At 49.3% G+C, this 14,445-nt stretch overlaps 1 protein-coding gene across 20 annotated transcripts in view; it reads left to right on the top strand.

Moving 5' to 3' along the window:
- The window catches only part of MYO5B (myosin VB), a 337,885-nt gene that overhangs the window by 286,214 nt on the left and 37,226 nt on the right, over nucleotides 1-14,445 (top strand). For 14 of the 20 annotated variants that reach the window (XM_081562009.1, XM_081562003.1, XM_081562023.1 and 11 more), the window contains 4 exons: nucleotides 8,452-8,536; nucleotides 9,808-9,956; nucleotides 11,044-11,163; nucleotides 12,979-13,119. In XM_081562009.1, coding sequence (XP_081418135.1) covers nucleotides 8,452-8,536; nucleotides 9,808-9,956; nucleotides 11,044-11,163; nucleotides 12,979-13,119 — 495 coding nt within the window. Of the gene's footprint in view, nucleotides 1-8,451; nucleotides 8,537-9,807; nucleotides 9,957-11,043; nucleotides 11,164-12,978; nucleotides 13,124-14,445 lie in introns of all 20 variants that reach the window. The other 6 variants (XM_081562010.1, XM_081562004.1, XM_081562021.1 and 3 more) reach the window with 1 other exon arrangement.

Below are 14,445 nucleotides of genomic sequence, written 5' to 3'. Positions count from 1 at the left end.
CATCTTTGGCTGCGAAGAATATAATCGATCTGATTTCGATATTGACCATCTGGTGATGTCCATGTGTAGAGTCATCTCTTATGTTGTTGAAAGAGGGTTTTTGCTATGACCAATGCGTTCTCTCTGTAAAACTCTGTCAGCCTTTTCCCTGCTTCACTTTGTACTCCAAGGCCAAATTTGCCTGTCACTCTAGGTATCTCTTGGCTTCCTACTTTTGCATTCCAGTCCCCTATGATGAAAAGAACATCTTTTTTGTGTTAGTCCTGAAAACTCTTATAGGTCTTCATAGAACCGTTCAACTTCAGCTCTTTGGCATTACTGGTTGAGGGCTGTCTTAGCACTTTAGAAAAATGTTTTCAGGTCTCAGTGCACTGAGGGTTTTTCATTTTGAAAAGCCACCTTCCCATAAATGATTGTTCTTGTGTGCCGAGAGCCTGTTTTGGAGGTCATTAACTTATTGGGCTCACTGGGCAGGATTCGGGTCTCATGCCACCACTGTTTTATGTTTGAGGGCACGTCCCATGCTTCTGTTGCATGGTTTAATGGTTGAGCAAGCCTGCTTTCTCGAGTAATCATTAACTTACAGGAGTTTCCCATATTTTTCTACTTAAAATCCCCTAGTGAGATAAACTATTGAATCACCTATTTTGTCCCTTCATTCAGTCCCTATCAGAATGAACTTCATTCTCTGGGGTAAAGCACATGCTTAAGGAAACTCCTGTTAAAATGTAGCTATTAATACAAGTCTATAACCTATAAAGCATGAAATTCCAAACTTGTGGTTTATGGATCCTTGAGAACAGATAGTCACTAACCCTTGTATGTGAATAAAAGACAAGAAGGTGAAATCCAAAGCCAGAGAAAAGAAACCAAGATTGAGACTTGAGACTGGTGATCCTGGGAAAAAAAAGAAAAGCAGGTTCTCGGCATGTGGATGCTGGTCACACGAGATGGTGTTAACCCAGCAGATCACAAAACCGAGGTTTCCTATCTTCGGCCCCATGAAGAGCACTTGACTCATCGACTGCCCAGGCTCCTTCCCTGCTTCTCCTGGGACAATGGGATTTAGGGGCTCAGAGCACTTTTAAAATATCCACATCTCCATCCTAGGGAGCTTAAGGGTTGATAATATCCCAGTCTTCCTCCACAGAGCCAAATAAGGAAATGGGCTCCCTCCTACTCACATTTGTTTCTGTTGAAGTCTTGACCTGGGTCTTAAATACAATGAGAGCTTGGTCCTGGCAAGGAAAAAGAAATTCAAGGACATTGCAAAGAAAGGGAATAGCAGGCACAGAGGCAGCACAGGAAAAGCACCTTCCCGACTCCAAACATAAGCACATCCTAAACTGATAACATAAAGTGTGAAGTCTGCCTTTTTCCAGGAGGAGAACATGCTTACCGGTGTGCTAAGTCGCTTCAGTCATGTCTGACTCTGTGCAACCATATGGATTGTAACCCACCAGGCTCCAGTCCATGGAATTCTCCAGGCAAGAATCCTGGAGTGGGTTGCCATGCTCTCCTCCAGGGGATCTTCCTGACCCAGGGATCGAACTTGAACCTCTTACGTCTCCTGCATTGGCAGACAGGTTCTTTAACGCTAGTGCCACCCGGGAAGCCCCAAGAGGAGAACAAGTGGAAGCACGTTTGCCTCTTTCTCTAATGTCTTCCGGACATTTATTCTGGTGGCTATGGGCATGGGCAGGTGCAGGCTGGCTTTGTCCCCCTCTGGTTCTTCTCTGTCGAGTCAGGGTTTAATATTTATCAAAGGCACTGTGTCCAATCTTAACAAACACTGCATAATCAGACAATTGGTTTCTTCTCCGGCTTGACCAACAGCTTGGTCTTCGCCGCTGAACAAGATTGATGACACAGGTGAATCAGGGAGGGAGCCGGCTGCTGGCAGAAGTTTAATTAATGGATTTGATGTTTCTGTCAGCAAGTACTGTATTGGAACTGGCATCCTGGAAACCTTTAGGCTCCGCACCCCTGACAGGATTCTCATCATCAGCCCACATGGCCAGGCTGCCTTGGGCTGTGGGAGGCCAGGTCCCCCTCGGGGCAGGAATTCAGTGCAGAGCCTGGGCATTCCCGCCACCCCCATCCAGCCATAGATGTTAGTTGACAGCTGTTCTGTTAAAAGTACCTGTTGTCCTGGCCTCTCCCCATAGTGGTCTGCATCTCAGCCTGCAGCCTTCTTTCTTTTTAGCCTGTGGGATGTGTGTTTTGTTTGTTCTTAAAGCTCCCAGTGACCCCTGTGCTGACTGACTTGTGCAGCTGTGCTGTTTCATGTCCTTGATGAAGGAGACATGACTTCCAGGCCCGCCCTTGACACAGAGGCCACAGCTCATTGTCCAGAATCTCCTCTGTGGTGAGGCCAGCGCGACCTGGCTTCGTGCAGGGTTGTGGGTGGGTGACGAGCCCCTGGCTCTGAGCAAGGGGCCCTGATATTTGTGAGCCCCCAGGCCTTGAGTATTCAGGCTGGTGCAGTTGAGGTTCTGGGTTGTATCGTGTCGTCAGTCACCACACCACCAGCTGGTATTGACCTTGGGTAGTTCCCATGTAAAGGCTTGGGGGCTTTCCAAATACAAGTAAATAGATCTGCCTTTGCAGGTAGTAGGGTTCTCACAGTGAAGTGTTTTGAGTCTTCCCCTAAAAGGTGCAGTGCAGGACTTCTTTGGCCCGTTAAGACTCAGAACTGTGCTATCAGTACGCTTCCTGGGTCCAGGGAGGCTGATGGTTTTTAGAAAGAGGACACCATGCTGCCTCGTGGAAGAACATCATCTCACTGCAGCCCTTCTCAGTGCTCACAGCCCTTCATTCATTCTCTTGTTATTTAGTGAGTGTATCTGTTAGGCCCTGTTCCATACCCTGGGGCAAAAGTAAGTGATTTTAAAAGTCCTTCTCATTTTTATGGCCCTTAAATATTTGGGGGTTATCCAATGGCACCCCACTCCAGTACTCTTGCCTGGAAAATCCCATGGACGGAGGAGCCTGGTAGGCTACAGTCCATGGGGTCGCTAAGAGTTGGACACGACTGAGCAACTTCACTTTCACTTTTCCCTTTCATGCATTGGAGAAGGAAATGGCAACCCACTCCAGTATTCTTGCCTGGAGAATCCTAGGGACGGCGGAGCCTGGTGAGCTGCCATCTATGAGGTCGCACAGAGTCGGACACGACTAAAGCGACTTAGCAGCAGCAGCAGCAGCAGCAAGAATATACAGATAGGAATCAAACACAAATTATCCCTCATGGGCTGTAAAGAGAAATAAAGCAGAGGAAAGGGATCCAGAGGGAGCCGGGTGGGCAGGGGAGGTTGTTTCATTCGTGACGGCCAGAGGCGCCCTCTGAAAAGACACCCGAGTGAGGCGAGGAGTGAGCCATGAGGACTTCTAGGGAGCAGGTGACACTTGTGACCGTATGTCCACCAGCCCCAAGGTGGGAGCAGGTTAGGTGGGTTCGAGGCCCCACCCGGAGGCCATCAGGCTGAGATGGAGAGAGTGAGGAGAAAGGTGGTAAGGTCAGAAGAGGAAGGATCTTCTGACCTTCAAGGCAGCACTGGCCGTGAACCCTCCAGAGAGATGAGCAAGTCTGTCTGAGGCCGTCAGTCCCTGCTGCCTCGAACTCTTTCCTGAAGCTCTGCTGTCGGAACCAGGCCTCTGGGGCCTGCTCCAGGCTGTGGCCATCACTGTCCTTCAGATGTCAGCCCTCTGACCTGTTGAGATGCAGATGGCCTAGGAGCGAAGAGCCAGGACCTGGCCGGCTCAGCATCACAGCCTGCGGTACCCCCGCCTGGCTGTGTGACCTTCAGCCAGCTCACTAACCCTTCTGTGCCTTAGTTTCCTTAAAAGCCGATGATGAGGGCACCCATTTCACAGGTATTAAGGAAGCTGATAATGGCACCTGGAACCTAATGCGAGCCCGATGACTGTTAGCTCCTTATTCCCTCCGCCAGCCTGAGACTGGGTGGAGGGCAGGGGCTCCGCCTTAATATCCCTGGACCCCATCCTCGCTCCTGGTCCCACGTCTTGGCGCAGTGGGGGCTGAGTGACAGAAGGCACACCTGTGATGCTGGGCCAGGGGTCTGCGCTCTGCTGAGCCTCTCTCTGGAGCTCTTCTTAATGATGGGACAGTCACTCCCCATCCCTGTAGCAGTGCGAGAGCCCTGCCCTTGGCTTCCTCTCTCTGCATAGGAGCCCAGCGCAAGCGCGAGCCCCAGGTGAGTTCACGCTGTGCTTCTGCTCAGTCCCCTGTGCACTTTCTGTCTCCTCCTCCTCTATGCTCAGGTCCATTTACCTTCTTCTCAGTGAATAGGTCAGCAGCCCTTCCAGAACTTTGCAGAATTAGAAGTGTTGTCCCTGCTGTGGGCCACCTCCATGCTGTGTACCTTCGTGTGAGATGGTAGGTACACAGCCAGGGGACAGAGGACACAGATCCCGGGGGCAAAAGAGCATCCTCCAATCCACTTGTCCCATGGTTTTCTACTAGAAAACTTGCATTTGGCTCTTTTTACAGTGCAAATACTCAATTTGAAAAAATTTATTGTTGTTCAGTCGCTAAGTCGTGTCTGACTCTTTGCAACCCCATGGACTGCAGCACACCTGGCTTCCCTGTCCTTCACTATCTCCTGGAGTTTGCTCAAATTAATGTTCATTGAGTCAGTGATGTCATCCAACCATCTCATCCCCTATTGCTCCCTTCTCCTCCTGCCCTCAATCTTTCCCAGAGTCAGGGTCTTTTCCAATGAGTTGGCTCTTCACATCAGGTGGCCAAAGTATTGGAGCTTCAGCATCAGGCTTTCCAATGAGCATTCAGGGTTGATTTTCTTTAGGATTGACTGGTTTGATCTCCTTGCTGTCCAAGGGACTCTCAAGAGTCTTCTCCAGCACCATAGTTCGAAAACATCAATTCTTTGGCATTCAGCCTTCTTTATGGTCCAACTCTCACACCCATACATGACTACTGGAAAAACCATAGCTTTGACTTTTGAAAAAATAAGGCAAGACAAAACAAAACCAAAAGCCCAGAGTTACATTTGTATCCCCAAATATTTTAACTAGTAAAGGCAGTTACTGAGCTACAGCATGTGTTTCATTTAATTTACCAGAGGCTAAATTAGCCTCATGGTAACAGGATTTAATCAGTGTTGGTTCCCATGATCTGTCCAAAAAAACGCTATTAGAAGTAAGAACACTCCTAGTAATATTTCCTGGCAAGAGTTAAAAGACTCCCTCCACCAAAAAAAGAAAGAAAGAAAGAAAAGGAACTGCTGCTTGATGCTTAATGAGCCCCCAAACCTGGTTAGCGTGCTATTTTGTTATTTATCATGCTGAGGGGAACACACCTGCTCAATTCTGTGTTGCTAAGTGTCTCTCACTGCAGCCTGCATCCTTGCCAACAAAAGGAAGGCCGCTTGGCTGCAGAAGCTTGTCATCCTCATGTCTGCCAGCAACTCTCTGTCTGCTAGCTGGCTGGGAAAACTGGGGGTGGCCAGCACCTGGGGAGGTGTGATTGGGGAAGCACTCTCTGCCCTCCTGGGATGTGGAGCTGGGATGGGGCCCACACCTCCTGCTGTGGGCCCACTTCCAGAACTGCTCCTACCAAGAAGAAAAGCAAAGCCACTTTGCTGAATGGTTTAGAATAATAAAGCTGAGTTCATCAGAGGCCTGCCTTCTGGAATCAAGGAGAGATATGGAGGAAAGAAATGAGGCTTATGCACAACAGAAAATTTTAGTGGGTACACGCTCATAACTGTGACCCTCCCCAACCAGAGTTTCGGCTGAGATTGTAGATCGCAGGTGGTTGCAATGAGGCTTCGTGATCTCAGGCTGCATTCAGGCAAGTGGTGGTTTCAGGTCCAACCTCATGGTGATGGCACATGCCCTCTGTACCAGGCAGATGACACGTTCCATTTCAGAAGGTCACTGCATGCCTGTAGGATGCTCAGAGGATGGTGAGGGATCATGGAAGCCGTCTCAGGTGACCACCTGCTCTGCGAGCTGCCCACATGTTCAGAGGGTTGTTTAGGGGAAGCAGAGTCTAGTTTTGTGGGAAGTCTGGTTGCTTCACAGGCTGCTCTGAACATCAACCTCCTAGGGCCACTGGCTCAGAGGTTGCAGCCTTGCACCTTCAAGGGGGACTGGGTCCTGCCCTCCTGACCATGGCACCAGGTAGAGCTTCACTCCAGCTGAACCCTGGGCTTTATTTTGTAGAGGTTCACTCCACATGGTTTATTCTGTTGGTGGTTTTCTGTTTGACTTTACTCGTGCATCTAGAAAAGGGAAAGCTGTTCTGATTATTTTCCAAGCAAATGTAAAGGCACACATGAGATCATTGTGTGGTGAACTGCGTCTAATAACAGCAAATTAGATGAATTTGAAGAACTTTTTTCCGATAGTGTATGTGCCTCCTGAATTGAATTATTTGATTAAACAAGCTCATGTATTCTAGAGATTTTAGTCAATTATAAACACATTTTTAGAACAAAAAAACCCTTTAATGGAGTTCGGGGTTTTGTATCGGGAAAGCTTGAGCTCCTTTACTGGATCTGCAGGGCTCTTCATTCCTTCAACCAGTGTTGAGTGCTGGGCCAGGCCAGGTTCTGATGATGTGGCAGCGTGGCATGTGGCCCCTGGGTCCTCGCTGAGGCCTCCGGTCCAGGCCAAGCAGGTAGCGAGGAAGCCAAGCCTCTGCCCAGGGGAGTTGCGGGGGCTCTACAGGGACAAGTGGGCCCTGGAAGAGCCACACGGCGAGCACAGGCCTCACCCACACTGCAGGGCAGGAACACTTCCCGAAAGAGTGGCGGTGGAGAACTAAACCATGAGAAGAAGTTATCCAGGGGAGAGCGGGGACAAGCAAGCTTGACGGGATGAACACGGAGATGCTCAGGCAGCCGCTGGAGGGTGTGCAGAACCGGGCCCTGCTCAGGGCCTCTCCACCCTGAGGACAGAGGAAAAGTCTTTCCCAGCCTGGTTCTCACTCCCTCCACCCACCCAACTTTGTCTTTTCTCAGCCCCCTGCCTGAACCGCTTGTAAACCCTACCACGTGGAACGGCTAAGGTTCCCAGGCCAGGCCTCCCACCCCCCTGCACCGGCTGCTCTTCTGTCTGTAGACAGCTCATCCCCCGGCCGCCTGGGAGAGCCCAGATCCAGGCCTGGCCCAGACAGCCTGCTCCTCCTGCTCGTCAGTGCCATTCCTGGTGACCTTCTCCTCCTGACCCACCTGGTGGTGATTCTCAACAAGGGAGTCATGCTGCCTTCTGAGTTCCTAAGGGGAGAACCACAGACCTCGCTTCTTGGCTCCAGCCTTGTTGAAAGTCTCTGCTGACCCTTTCTGCGTGATGCTGAGGGTGGGGGCAGCAGTTCTCTTAACTCACCTCTTGGTGCCTTAAGTTTACCTTTAAAGTCAGGAGGCAGGGAAGAGGCGTTGATTGAAACATAGCCAGTTGAAACTCCAGCTTCTCCAAGGCTTCTGCCCTGTAGCCAGCATCCTTGGGGCCTCCTTTCCTGCTTTTACTGCCACTGGTGTCTAACAGAGCTTGAGGGGCGTGCAGGTGGGTCCTCCAGGAGCTGGGTGATTGTCTCTCCCCCTGGATTCTGTGCTACAGTGTCCCAAGTAGCGATTCTGGAGGTCCCCACCGAGTCTCTGTGTACAGGCTAGTTATGACATTTTCTGTTACTGTACCAAAGAAGGCATTTTGAGGCTGTTTCTACACAGGTTGGGAAGAATCCTCTCCCAAGGAGGTTGTAAGATGTAGCAAAGATAGCCAGAACTGATTTCTTGAACCAAAGGGAGTGAGGTTGTTTGTGGTGTCGTTCAGCACAGTCTGCAGGGATGCTTGTTACTCAGACCAAAACCTGGGAGCCTGCCTTACACTCATTTTTAAAAATCTTTTGCTACAGCTAGCACTTTGCATTGCACTTAGTAAAGTAACAGCTTCACTGAATATAGTTCACACAGCATAGTTGAAAGTCTACAGCAAGTTTTTTTCCCTTGCCCAGCATCTGGGCTGTGCTGGTCCAGGGAGACCAACATGGGCAAGGGGGAATAAAGATCAGAGATAGGTCTTCATTGTTAGCATCAGGCTTTCGTGAGACTCAAATTGGAGAGCTCAGAATTTACCAAGACATGGAACTAAATGCAAGAAGGCCAGTTATCACTGTAACTTCCTGCACATGGCATATGAGCTAGGTGTAAGCTTTTCAGGGGGGTTTTGTGGGCATTGGAAAACCATAAGCAGTGGTGAACTCATCTGCCTTGTTTTAATGGGATTTTTCATTCAGTGTACAATTTTAAACTCCAAATGAAAGCGACTTTGGCTGATTCAGTTTTCTTAAGTAGAGGGAAAAAAAGAACATTTAAACATAACCAGCTGAAGTTCAAACCCCACAAAAGGAGCCTTTCCTCAGCCCGACATCACAGGCAAACATTTTTCCCTGATGCTCTTTTTCAGCGAGTTGCAGACCTGGAGCAAGAAAATGCACTCTTGAAAGATGAGAAGGAGCAGCTTAACAACCAGATCCTGTGCCAGTCTAAAGGTAGGAGCCAAGTGCTGGATTTTTCATTTTGGATTGGAATTTCTTTTCCACACTGACTTTCCCCAAAGACTTCCACCAGGTATACAGTTGGTCTGGATGCCACAGTGGGGAAAGGGTTCTAACAAAAGAGAGCTGACAAAGAAGGGTGATCTTTAAGATCCTGCTGCCGAATTTGGTTTCAGGAGGTATCATACAGTGAGACGCACACATAATAGACAATATAATGCATGAGATCTGGGTCAGGGAGACCGTGCACTCCAAGAGTGACGATGCAGTGTGCTACTGCGTGACCTTGAGCGAGTCCCTCAGTGACTTGACTACAGTCCTCAATTTCTTCATCTGCAAAATGGGCATAAGAGTGCTGACCTCAGCCTGTGACATACTTAGGATGGTGCTTGACCTGTCGTGAGCACTTAGGAACCGTCGTTATTGCTATTTTAAAGTTTAGCATCCGCAGTACCTGTTATGGTTCCTTCTACCCAGTGGGTCACCTGTCAGTGTTTGCTGGAGAGGGGGTCACGGGCCAGATCCCAGGTCCCCTCTCTCAACATGCTGTCAGCTCCTGTGCGATGCCTGATCAAAGAGAAGCAGGGTGTGCAGACCCTGGTACTCCGGTGACTCCGTGCGGCCTTGAGCAGGTGGCTCCCCTCCCGTCTCCAGCTCCTCCACCGGACCACGCCAGTGCTGCACCAGCCGAGTGCACAGACCCGCCCGGCGTGGTCCTGTTGAAAACATTTAACAGTTCTAAATTTCCCTTTAAAAATGGTCTCTTTTCCACTGATTTGAATCGCAAGTGTGGGTGAGAGAAAAGCCCATCCACGTTCCCTCCTTCCCTTCCCTCCTTCCCCTAACATAACCTGCGGCCTTGTCTCCTGGAGCCTCCTTTAATCTCTCTGCATGACAGAAACCTGAACAACCAGGAATAGGGAGGGTGCGCTGGAAGACACCTGGGTTCTTCTGTTGCTGTGACAGCTGTCTCGAGGGAGGGGCAGGCACAGTAACTGAGGGAGCTGTGGTGTGTGTAGCGGCTTCTCTCCCTGGCCTCTGGGGGTGAGAGGGGCCTTCTGCCCTTCTGGAGACTGGAGCCGGGTCCACGGCACCCTGGGCTCTGCTGTGGGGGAGGTCGTCGACTAAACTCGCCCAGTATCTGCATCGTGAACTTGTCGTGGGCGGCCTATTAACTGGTGGTTAGTCATTTGTCTCCGAGTGAGTGGACGTGTGGGGACAGCCACACTGAGGCAGCGCTGTGGCTGTGGGCGCTTGCTTTCCAGATGAGTTTGCCCAGAACTCTGTCAAGGAAAACCTCGTGATGAAGAAGGAGCTGGAGGAGGAGCGCTCCCGGTATCAGAACCTCGTGAAGGAATATTCCCGCCTGGAGCAGAGATACGACAACCTTCGGGACGAGATGACCATCCTAAAGGCAAGGAGGGCAATCCTGACGCCCACCCACTGGCTCTGCGCCCTTTTCCCCATGCGGCCGCCACCCCTGCAAGGCTCTCTGCACAGCAATGCTCTGGATCGGTGTCCCCCCCTACCCATCCCCCACCCCACCCCAAGAGTCCTCACCCTGCCCGTGGGTGGTTCTCACACAAGCAAGTGGCTGGGTGATGAGTCATTCCCAAGGACAGCTCCTTTTCCAGCTTTGGGGTCTCAGGAAGATCTCAGGCCTTGAAGGGAAATTCTGGCCGCATGAATGTATCCCCTTTCTTATTTCTGTTCTGGGAAACCCCTGTGTGAGAGCAGGAAGGGTGTGGGGAGCTCACACTGCTGGCAGGCCTGTGAGAGCCTGATGGTCTGTCCTAATCCTCAATGCACTGCAGATACATAGGCGCATTTCCATATTTCAAGATTTGCCATTCTTTTTTACCCAATGTAACTGTTCCCTCCAGAAATGCACAAACAAGACTAAGTTAATTGCATAGAAACCAGGAAGAGAAGCTGAAAAGGAACATATATAGAAATCTAAAATTTTCCTACCAAGATCAGTTTTGACTCTCAAAGCCAATTAGATGCAAAGGGGGAAAAAGTTATTTTTAAGTGAACAGTATAAATGGTAAGCTCTATTTCTCATATGCTTACTAGTTTGAAAAATCAGAATCGGTGGCGTGTAGGTTGAAGCAGGGGCCCCGAGAGGCTGGAGTGAAGCGTTCTCTTCAAGAGGGAGGCTGACGACAGGACTGTGTGCTCTTCAGGTTGATGGGGTTAAGGGTCGTTTCAGAGAAACTCTGCCCAAGTGTTGAGGGTTTGCAGTGAGGGGATGCAGTCCCGCTGTGGGGCTGTGTTCTCCTCGAGGTGTCGTTCTGTTGCTTGGCTGGATGGATGGAAGAACTGTAGGTGAAATTTCTTATTGGAACAGCTCTATTTAGCATCACTCCAAGAATCAGTGGTACCTATTCTTGTTGACAAATGAGGCAGAAGTCTACTCTAGGGTCTACCATTACTTGAAAAATGATAGCTCTTATTAACATTAGTTCATTTTGAGTTTTCACGTTTCTCTCCCTAAACAGCAAACCCCAGGCCACCGGAGGAACCCGTCAAACCAAAGCAGCTTAGAATCTGACTCCAATTATCCCTCCATTTCCACGTCTGAGGTCGGAGACACAGAGGACACCCTCCAGCAGGTGGAGGTGAGGAAGGCAGGCTCTTGGCTGGTCTCTGTGCTCCGGGGTGGGGTGGGGTTGGTGACCTGTGTGGAGCCCCCAAGGCACTGTTCCGTTGCTAGCAACCACAGTGCCTACGGCTCACTCTTGACAGCAGGACCGCTTGAACTGCGGTGGACTTATTGACTCTCTTATCAGCTCTCTGGAGTTGATATTTACTGTGCAAAGCAATAAGTTATTGTTCCCACTCTACATAAAGGAAGATCCCTGATTCCTCTTGCAAAACTGAGGACCTACTGCAGAGAGGTGAAATAGCTGGAGGAGCTAAGTTATTAAAACAGATGTAAATTAGCATCCCCACTTACCGTCACGGTGCATATAGTCATATCAATAGATACACAAGAAAATTTTCCTTCCTGACTTAGCAGCTGGATAAAACTCAGAGAACAGCAACAAATATTTAAAACTACAGATATTTGTGGAATGACTGTATCTTTGTTAGTAGTGGCCTCTTAGAGTCACTCGATGGTCTTTATAGTCTGTGTGTAATTTTATCAAAGGTACATAGACACACAATTTTTCCTCTGGCATTTGAAAAGCAGAAATGACAAGCATGTAAAACCTCATGTAGCACATGGAGATAGATGTGGAAGAGATAAAAACAAATGTGACAAATGAAAAACAGAAAAACAAATGTACTTTGAGATGTCCTTGTGCCAGACACTGCTGCCAGGTGCTAGAGAAACAGTAGTGACTGACCCAGAGGAGGTCCCTGCCTGCATGAAGCTCGTCTGATGGAAAGCTAGACAATAATCAGTTGATGGAAGATGCTGTCTTAAGTCCCTTCATTTTGCTTTGCAATCTCCTCCTTTTTCAGAGGCTTTGGTCAGCCTGAACACCAGATGCACCACCCAAGTGTTTCTATGTGTGAGAAGTTTACATGCAGACATAAGCACTTCCATCAGTGGATTTACGTTCTTTAAGGAAGCTGAGGCTAGGTCTTCGGACTGGTCAGAGCAGTGAACCCAGTGCTGGCTACGCACAAAGCATTCATTAACTGCTGGATGAACCAAATTTTGTTGTCCCATATGTACACACATATACTTTCTAAAAAAGCTTCACTTTGTATTGGGGTATAGCCGATTAACAAACAATGTCATGATAGTTTCTGGTGAACAGCCAAGGGACTCAGCCATAGGTATACATGTTTCCATTCCCCCCCTTTTAAAAATCCACATGGATATGCTTGTGCAGATGTCCGCCTTTGTCACCCTCACTTTTGACAAACTCTTGAGGACAAACCCAGGCATGAATATTAAGGAAGAAACCTACTGGCAATGGGTGGTGTACAGCCTGTTGGATAAGTAGGTTGCCTGGCAGAACAAGTGTTGGTTTTGTTTTGAGGTGCAGTCGCGTGGCATTTGACAGCCCATTTATAGTCATTAGCAACCACACTGATCCTGCATCAGGATGTGTTACATCCTGGGCTTTACAGTATCTCTGGTTCGAGACCATTCTCTAGAAATGAGCTCTTTTAATTCCAAATAAAGTGGCTGCGTCTTTGTCTGTTCCTGGAATGTATGATCAGTCATCTTAAGTGTCTCACACGGGAACAATACAGGTGACTGAGACACAGATGTTATCCAGGCAGAGAGTGAGCCTGGAGCACCAACTTTAATATGAGAATGCCGCATGGATGGCGTTGGCTTTGTCTCAGAAGCCTGGATTGGTGATGTCTGGGAGGGAGACGGAGGACAGAAGCTGACATGAGGGTGCCGTGTGTTCCCTAAGGCATCTATGCTATTAAAACCTTCTTTTCCTGCTTCTTGTCTTCCCTGGAAGGAAATTGGCCTGGAGAAGGCAGCCATGGACATGACTGTCTTCCTGAAGCTGCAGAAGAGAGTGCGGGAGCTGGAGCAGGAGAGGAAGAAGCTGCAGGTGCAGCTGGAGAAGAAGGAACAGCAGGACGGGAAGAGAGTCCCGGTGCGTGAAGGGGCTGCAAGCCTGCGGGGCCATGCCCCTGGGGTGCTGGCTTCAACATGACCCCGCTCACTCCTGCCAGGGCACGTGGGCCGGGCGTGACCCCGCAGGGTCGTGCTAGGCCTGGGTGTCAGGGAAGCGCTTCATCTCGTGTTGGTGACCTGTTGAGTCTTCTCTGCCAGTGCCCACATCACCCCGGTCAGACAGGAGCCCGCTTCCCCAGTAACCCCAGGGCAGAGAATTTCCACTGGTGAAGCCAGCGGGGAGCCTGTGTCACCGTCACCCCCTTGCAAAGAGAACCAGGGTGTGATTAGAGTATAAATGCAGGTGACCCTTGAACAACTCGTGTTAGAGGCACCCAGCCCTCTGCACAGTTGGAAATTCACCTGTGACTACAGTCGGCCATGGGTCTACATCTGAGGAGTCAACCAATTGCAGATTGTGTCCTGCTGTAGAATTTACCATTGAAAAACATGCAAAATTAAGTGGACTCATGCAGTACAAACCCGGGATAGTTCAAGGGTCGACTGTGTAGGCAAAAGTCAAATCTCAGAGAAAATCGATGGCCTTCTGTACCTGGAATCTGGTGTGGGCTTGAGTTGAACCCCATTGGGTCAGGAGCAGGGCCAGTTTGCAGTCAGTCACCCTTCTTTCCTAGGACTGTACCTTTGTCTCAGTCTAAATTATCATCCGCATCTTGGGTCTTGAAAAGATATTTTCAGAGAAAATCGATGGCCTTCTGTACCTGGAATCTGGTGTGGGCTTGAGTTGAACCCCATTGGGTCAGGAGCAGGGCCAGTTTGCAGTCAGTCACCCTTCTTTCCTAGGACTGTACCTTTGTCTCAGTCTAAATTATCATCCGCATCTTGGGTCTTGAAAAGATATTTTTGAAACTCTAGTGTCTCCAGATGTATGGCTCCATCTATGGACCCACTGGGTGCCTATGCAGTGCTCAGCATTGCGCTGGTGTTGGACTCATAGTACGTGCTGAGTGTTTATTAAATGAGTGTTTATTAAACAAAAGAAATTCACAGATTGACTAGATTGTAAATTCGAGGGATGTGTAATCTAGTTCAGGAGGACCAGATATAACACAGATGGAAAAAAAAAATGCCATTGGTAGTATTTTTAATAAGTGCCAGGTTGAGTACAGACAGGTTGGTGCTGTAGGAATAGAGAGAGTCCACTGTCGTTAGCAGTGTTGCAGAGGTAAGCGCCGCTTGCTGTAAGGACCACTTCTGATGGAATTCGAGGCCATTCTGGGCAAGGATCACATCATTAGGTGACCTCATAGCAGGTTTGTGGAAGGCCTTGGGTCTATTCTCAGGC

This window comes from Giraffa tippelskirchi, chromosome 14 (genome assembly GCF_054371585.1).
Source record: "Giraffa tippelskirchi isolate mGirTip1 chromosome 14, T2T-mGirTip1v1.2.pri, whole genome shotgun sequence".
Classification (NCBI taxonomy): domain Eukaryota; kingdom Metazoa; phylum Chordata; class Mammalia; order Artiodactyla; family Giraffidae; genus Giraffa; species Giraffa tippelskirchi.
The sequence above is the reverse complement of the archived record's forward strand: the minus strand, read 5'-3'. Positions and strand labels throughout refer to the sequence as shown.